Source organism: Pocillopora damicornis, chromosome 4 (genome assembly GCF_964200805.1).
Source record: "Pocillopora damicornis chromosome 4, jaPocDami1.2, whole genome shotgun sequence".
NCBI classification, from domain to species: Eukaryota; Metazoa; Cnidaria; class Anthozoa; order Scleractinia; family Pocilloporidae; genus Pocillopora; species Pocillopora damicornis.
In genome coordinates this window covers 16,895,187-16,903,026 of record NC_142673.1, presented here as the reverse complement: position 1 = coordinate 16,903,026, position 7,840 = coordinate 16,895,187, and the positions used below count along the sequence as shown (strand labels likewise).

Below are 7,840 nucleotides of genomic sequence, written 5' to 3'. Positions count from 1 at the left end.
ACGTCGCTCTTTCACCGCTCTTAATTCAGAACTGAAACAGTGCTTAGCAGTAACTGCAAGAGGAGAGGTGGAGTATGTTGTTACCTTTTTATTGAATATTTTCACTTGTTAAACGATTTTTTATTCTAGTGTTGGGAGACATGTGCTTCCCACAAGGCATAGCAGTCTTAGAGCGAACACGAGGAGAATGAGTCGCCATGTTTGCTGTTGTTTTTCATTAGTTCGACCGCGGATTTCCAAAAGCTCCCTCATAATGTAAGTTCTTTAGTTGAAAAAAAAGGACAATTCAGTGTTTGAAATTCCCAGGTTTACTAATCGCTTGTATATTTTCCATTTAGCGAATCGTGCAAAGGTTAAGAAGTGTATGTGGATCTGACCTGATCTCGATTGTTGGGGTTTGTGAATAAATTGTGGATTTGCGACTACAGAGTACCATTACAGCGGACGAAAATGCGCAAGGGCTCTTTATTTTGCAAAACATTCTTCACAGGTACAAGACAAGTACAGCTAAAAATGCAGCAATATGTGCAGCAATATGGGAAGGAAAGAAGAATTATACTTAGTTGTATGAGACAAAAAAGAAAAAACTTAAGTTTATGGAAAGAATCCTTTCTCTTCAAGTTGACTTAAAATACACCTTAAAATGTTGCTAGTGTACAGGGCTACCATGAATCACGATTAGACTGCATACACTTGCCCAAACGTCTCGGAAGTTTTCTACAAGATGACAGGCAATTTGATGGGAAAGATTTGCTTTTCCAACACGAGGTGATGATCTTAATTAGGCGATAATTTTACATCCAACCCTGCAATTTGGAATAAATACGCAAGCATGGGTAGTTTTTTTTTCAAAACTGTGACATTGCGCAAACCCTTACGGTGCGTGTAAATGTCGAGAAATCGGGGAGTGCTTGTTTCTTCTTAAGGGCACAAGAAATAAGCTCAAAAGATTTCTGAGAGTGTGCAACTTTGTATTCTCAATCTCAATTTCCGCGCTGTTGGAGTTTAATTAATGTTCTCTCGAACAATCGACACTTTTGGTTAATTGAAAATCGGCATGTTTTTCATTCCACACTGTAGTATTGGCAATCAATTACGAATTTACATTGCAAAGCGTTAATTGCGTGGGCGAGTATAACCGAACGTCTCCGCAAATTTTCCCTAAGTAAATCGACCAATGAAAACATCGCAAGTGGTCGTGTGTAAACTCTTGGCGGAAGCCTTCAACAAACATTGAAGGTTGAGGCGATGGAACCTGTAAACGCTCCTCCATTTATTCTTTTTCGAGGATTGTTGCTCTACGCAGTTTTCATCACCGCAATAGAGTCATCCACTGTTTCTCGATCAGCATACTTCACAACGTTGACAAATAAGCAGCTTAAAGGCTTTGTGGTAAAACGGTTTGAGTCTCCTGGTCAAATTTGGTGCAGTCAGTCTTGTTTGAAAAACACCTGGTGTACTTCAACAAACTTCAAACTTGCTCCTAAAATTTCTAAATCTGATGGCAAAGGAACTTTCGAACTAAACAAGCACAATGGCTCTGTTGTCAAAGAAAACATGCATTTGCAGTTCGAGGAAGGTGCCAGTTTCTCAATGCCTCTTAAGGTAACAAGCAGCCTAAAATGCCTCATTTGGCTTTAAAGGGCTCCTTAAGATTAAGTTGATAAAACTGCAGTTTAATTAACATTTACGTTGTAAGTTGGCGTTTAATTTTGAAATTAACCTGCCGTCTTCATATCGCTAATATTTCATTTTTAAAATGAATTGACTCATTTGGGCTAAAGTCTTTGGCGCCACATTGCTTTTTAGCAATTTTCAGAATTGTAAGGCTGGAAAGTGAAAATTTATGATCACAGCACTATAATTGAAGTTGAGCAAAAACCTAACTTCGATGTGAGAAATAGATGTCTTGAATTTCCTCAAATTATGGGCGCATATGATTGGAAAAAATGACTGCTCTTGAACAAAAAAAACCCAGAGCATAGCTACTTTATAAAAGCGCTAGTCGGCACTTTTCATCGATTTACCAGCCTAATAACTAGTACGAGGTGTTGGGAGAACACGAGTATTACTGTAAATCATGATTTAAAAGGGATTGTTGTGCTAACATATCCCTTGTGCGATATCGTCGCTAAAATGATAAAAGGCTCGATTTATTGCCAACTAGCCAACAGGTGCTCTTCACGGCAAAGTGTGTTAGAGAAAATTAGCATACATTTTTAAGACTACTACGCTTCTCAACGCTTTTTTTCGTTTTTGATGTGCTAACAATGAATCTCCTTTACAGAGAAATTATTTACGCTAGATTTCTGCATTATTCTTGAGTATTCTGAATTACGAGCAGCTGGCATCAGACAAAATTGAATCCTTGATTTCGTGTATGCCACGATCTTAATACAGTCGAAGTGCGAGCAATAAAAATTTAACTTTCCGTTTTTTTTTCTGTTGTTAAGTTTTAATCAGAGCTGGTATTTTTTTGAAAGCGAAATGAATGTATGCCTTGAATAATGACATGAATTGACAAACAACGAGGAAAAGACAAGAGAGCAAAAATTAGTCACCATTTCTTAGACGAAGGGCAAACCTCACCTTGACTAAGGTAATGCCGGCTTATATGAATCATCAGTTATACAAATATTTCTGTTCATAAACTTCATTCACCATGATCAGAACCACAGCTTTTTTCTTACTTCTGGAAACATGCTAAATATTTCGCTCAGGAATTAAAGCACGGAGAAAATAAAGCTATCAGACGCCGCAAAGACTGATTAATTTCAGCATAAGCCGAAGAAAGAAGACATTGACCTGCCTCTGTTAGTCTTGACAAAATATGTTTCTGGCGTGTAAAAATTCGTTTAACAAAATCTATGGTCTTATCGGCTACTGTTCAGTCTACGTGCTAGCTTTTTGAATTCTCATGAAAAATCTTTCGGACCGAAGGTAACATATACTGTGCAGGTCTCAGAAGCTATTTTTTCTTGAGGAGTCTAATTTAACAAAATTGTAATTTGTGCCGGCGACGGGTTAAGCAAACGGGTTAGTTGTTTTTGTTTGTTTGTTTTTTATTTAAGTTCTGCCAAAACAGATGATAAATTTTGGCACATAAGGCTTGCGGCATCAAAACAGCTATTCAGTGAAAGGCGAGCTCAATTTTCTTTTTGAAAGTGGTATCAGTGCATTATGGAGATCTTCTCTAATTTCATTTCTATACTGATATGAAATGGATGGATGTGTAGATGGGTGATTGGATGGATCAGAAGTGACCCATTAGATGAAAGGATGGATGTTTCAAAGAAAACACTTAACTTTCCAGTAGTCTTTAGAATCTGTCAGTCGGTTAAACAAGAGGAACGCATAAAACTTTAAATGCCCTGTTTCGAAGCTGACGTTAGCCCTCCATCTTTCGCTCTGACGAGGGGCTAACGCTCGAAACGTCAGCTTTCAACTCTTGGGAGGCCAAGTTACGTCATCTACTCAGTTGATAATATTGAATTACCTTGTTATACTCTCCTACAGAAGCAGCACTTCAGTTTCTTTAGAAACTTACCCTCTTTATATAATTTTAAATGCATTATTCTTTGTTACAGGCTAAATAACGGCAGAAATCGACTATTACATTTTCATTGATACGGCAATAATTTTTGGTCCGAAATATTACATCGAGCTCGAATCATTAAGTCCAAGAAAAAAGCTGAGCACTTCTTTGGAATAATTCCAAAGTACATTCATATTCGTGTTCTGAACAGTTTTTTTACGCGTATTGTCTGTCACTGCTTCTTGTTAGGGCTGCCAAATAACCGACAGTTGTAAAAATGGAGGTGCTTGCGTGTATGACGAGAAGAAACAAACTTATTCATGCAAGTGCAAGCCCCTTTGGACCGGAGAAACTTGTGCTGAGCTGGGTAAGAACAACTTTGAACAGTAGAATGCAGGTGGTCAAGTTCTTTCGGTCAAGTCAAATACAACGCAAAATATTTGTCTCCGAGACTTGAAAACAAACAGATAAAAAAAAACAGAAAAACGAAACGAAACAAAACGGAGCTTTTTAAGAGAGAAGTTAAATAGAAAACTGACAAGAATGGAAAAGATATGAGGGATTCAAAATTTATCTGTGTATGTATAATTTTTTATTTGAAATAAATCGCAAAATGTCCAACATTTCATATTTTTTTAAGTTAACAAAATCAGCAGATCTAAGTTTGATATTTATTGAAAAATGACCGATCACAAAGCGTTTTGTACATGGCATAGCGGAAAAATGACTGAGCGTCAGCGGAGTCAAATCGGCCCCACGCCTTTCATGTAAGGGTCCACAATTTTTCTATATTCCTTTTGCATTAACGTTGCCTAGGACGTTTAGCAAAATAGCGTTGACGAAAATTCTAAACGTTATCTTATACTCCCAAAAAGTTACTTGTGACAGCCATCCCTGCAAAAACAATGCAACTTGCACAGATGGAGTCGACGGATATAACTGCAGCTGTGCACCAGGATTTTACGGGACACAGTGTGAAAAGATTGAAGGTCTGTCTTGTTCATCAGGTTTGTAGAGACATGTATCGTATTTTGATGACATGTTCTGAGAGCGCAAGCTTCCTTCTACAAAGCGAAGTGTCGTGGAGATGGGCGTGACCATTCAACATTTTAGAAAGTTTTAGATTGGACATTAATTATAGGTTATACTGTAGCTGTGCATCAGGGTTTCATGGAACACAGTGTGAAAAGATCGTAGTTTGTCGTGTTCAACAGCTTTGTAGAGACGTGAAAGATAATTCATATGATCTACACGAAAATCATCTGTATGGATCCCTGGAGTTCAGCAACAGGCTTTGGTGGTTTTTTGCAACATATGTGCTTTTGGCAATCAGACTAAACAGAGTTACTACAAACAACTGCATGTCATTCAACAAATTATGCATCTACTATACATGTGCCTAAAATGTAATTTATAACTTTAAAATGGTTGATCACAGTAGTATAGTTAATAATATATCACCTGCCGAAAAGCAACAATTGCTCTTAGGCCTTGTCAATCTAAGGTAGTTTTTGGGCTAAGTGGTATTCCTCTTGTATTCTGCATAGCCATAAGTTTCAAAGGCTCCTAAGTGTTTTTCTTTTTCGGTTGAAGCCAATTTTTTTACTGGATCTCTTATACCCCCCTTTTCGCTCATTGCGTTGAAACACGGGTGCATGGCGACCATTTATGCCGAGAGTTCCGCTGGAAACCTAAAATAATTTATGCAGATGTCAGAATATTTATTGGCAAGATGTCCTAATATTTGCTTGTGGACTGTTTGAAATCTAGTCTCTTGAGGTATTAATTATCAATAACAATGGTTGACGAACGATATATACAAGGTACTCAATCCTGGACCGTTTCTTCTGAATTGATTCATGAATTCTCTTTAGAGAACGTAGGAAGGGGCACTTCCGCTTTATAAATCATTCATTTTTTCCCCACAGCTTACCTGATTATTTTTAAACAGTCTACCACCGAAAGTTATGCCATCAAAGCAAATGCCATTTCATCTAATCTCACGGAATTTACGGTGTGCCTTTTTGTTAAAAGGAAGGATATAAATTCAAGTCATTACCAGTGTGTCTACAGCTATGCAGAAGCTTCTGGTTATGATATTGGAAATGCCATATATGTCTGTTTGAATACTCCAAATATTGAGATCAATGTGGATAACCGCGGATACAGGTAAATGATGTATCAAACCCAACTTCTGACAATGGAATTGAGAAAATTCCAACTCTCCGCGGAACTCTCTTTGACTTTTTCCGGGGCGCTTAGCATTGTAATGAAGCAATTTCTGTGGAACTAAAGGATGGATGGAAAACGCAGTGCCATATTATGATAGAACGAATTAACGAGAACAGCCAACGAAAATGCTCGGGAAATGCAGGAGAATTTTGATAAAAATATACTGGCTTTTATCGAAGTCAGAAAACTATAACTGTAATGTGGATAAAACAGTGCATGCTTTGGTAAGGGGTATCATCGAGAAAGAAACCAAAACAAAAAACAATGATTATTTCAGCCATTCTAAAGCATGATGTTCTTCCTCAATCAACGTAATTGATTGATGTCTTTGATCATTTTTTGAAGTGGTACAAACACCGGAGTCAAGATCAATGACACTATGTGGTATCACATCTGTGTTAAGGGGTAAGTTTCTAAAGAAACTGTGGTGCTGCGTCGGTGGGAGAGTATAGCAGGTAATTTAGTGTTAACAACTGGGTTGAAAACGTAAATTAGCCACCGTAAAGAGTAAAAAAGCTGACGTTTCGAGCGTTAGCCCTTCGTCAGAGCAATTAGAGGAATTGTGGGTTGTGTGTGGATTTATATGTAGAAAGTGGAGCTACGTCATTGGTGGGAATATGGTGATATCGGGACCCAAAAGATCCATTAAGATCATTGATCACTTTACGTGTACCTCCGCCAATGTTATTTACTGCATAACTTGCACTTATTGCAATAAGTTATACATCGGCGAGACAGGAAGACGACTGGGTGACCGATTCCGAGAACACCTTCGCGATGTGGAAATAAATGACAAGGACGCATCCAAGCCAGTCGCTAGACACTTTAATCTTCCTTATCATTCTAAACAGCATATGGCAGTTTGCGGCCTTTCCTTACATCTAGGCAGTTCGGAAAGCCGTAAAACACTAGAACAAAAATTTATATTTCAAATCGGCACCCTTAATCCCCACGGAATCAACGAGCGCTTTTCATTCAACTAATTTATTCCTGTTTTTTCGTCACCATATTCCCACCAATGACGTAGCTCCACTTTCTACATATAAATCCACACACAACCCACAATTCCTCTAATCGCTCTGACGAAGGGCTAACGCTCGAAACGTCAGCTTTTTTACTCTTTACGGTGGCTAATTTACGTTTTCAACCCAGTTGTTAACACTAAATTACCTATCACATCTGTGTTACCTGGAGAAGCACAAACGGCGCCTGGCAGTTTTATCTGGATGGACAACTCCAAAGCAATGGAACAGGCTTGAAAGAAAATCACCAGATTCCAGCTGGCGGAACAGTTGTCATTGGACAAGATCAAGATACAGTTGGAGGGGGCTTCCAAACCGCTGATAGTTTTGGACCAGGTGAGGTTACAGAAGTTAATCTTTGGAGCAGAGTCTTATCAGCGAGTGATATTGCAGCACAGTATGCAAACTGTCACATAACCAAAGTCGGCCTGATGCACTGGTGGGAACAATTCAAAGATGGCGTTTCAGGTGTGACAGTAGTCAAGCCGTGAATGGCGAAATCATTGACTTTTTGCGCGTAGCAGAGTCCAAGAGTTATTGTGAGAATTCATGTTCTTTATAGGACAACAGCAATAATACCTCTTCACTCCTTTATAATTGTTAAGCTAATTTAGATTGATATTTATGATGCGTATTACTAATTAGGTTACTGCAGCTAACTCATCAGAAGTAAATCAGAATAAACTAATGCTGGAACCACGCTCTGTATCATCCTTGACTACCTTAAGCCAAGTGATGCCTTTATGATCTATTATTTCCAACTCCGACACCCTATTAGGCGTATTTCTGAGAATATCGAGAGTCAATGGACACTCAAAAAAACAACAAATGTTTTTGTATTTTACCAAAAAAATCTTTTGGAATAGTGGAAAGGGTTGACTCACCTCGTCTAGATCTATTCCCGATCTTTCCTCGCCCATAGCTCCCGCTCATATCGAAAAACTGGAAAAATTATTGACTGCCAGTATTCTGCAATTGTCTCAAGTTTTTTTTAAATGAATGTATTAAGTTTTCTTTGTTTATTTAGCAATGTTATGTGTTTATTCATGCC

The 7,840-nt window shown here is 38.2% G+C and overlaps 1 protein-coding gene across 1 annotated transcript; it reads left to right on the top strand.

Moving 5' to 3' along the window:
* Positions 1 to 1,159: 1,159 nt before the first annotated feature.
* Positions 1,160 to 7,482, top strand: LOC113672140 (uncharacterized). Its single transcript, XM_089203751.1, has 6 exons — positions 1,160 to 1,605; positions 3,785 to 3,902; positions 4,411 to 4,542; positions 5,464 to 5,704; positions 6,113 to 6,158; positions 6,945 to 7,482. The coding sequence occupies exons 1-6, from the start codon at positions 1,249 to 1,251 to the stop codon at positions 7,278 to 7,280; spliced, it is 1,230 nt and encodes a 409-aa protein (XP_089059877.1). The 5' UTR covers positions 1,160 to 1,248; the 3' UTR covers positions 7,281 to 7,482.
* Positions 7,483 to 7,840: the final 358 nt, after the last annotated feature.

Excerpts from the sequence above, each read along its gene's own strand:
- LOC113672140 (XM_089203751.1), top strand. The coding sequence starts at position 1,249 with ATGGAACCTGTAAACGCTCCTCCATTTATTCTTTTTCGAGGATTGTTG. Across the intron at positions 1,606-3,784 it reads GTTTCTCAATGCCTCTTAAG|GGCTGCCAAATAACCGACAG; the intron begins GTAACAAGCAGC and ends GCTTCTTGTTAG. Across the intron at positions 4,543-5,463 it reads AGGTCTGTCTTGTTCATCAG|CTTACCTGATTATTTTTAAA; the intron begins GTTTGTAGAGAC and ends TTTTCCCCACAG.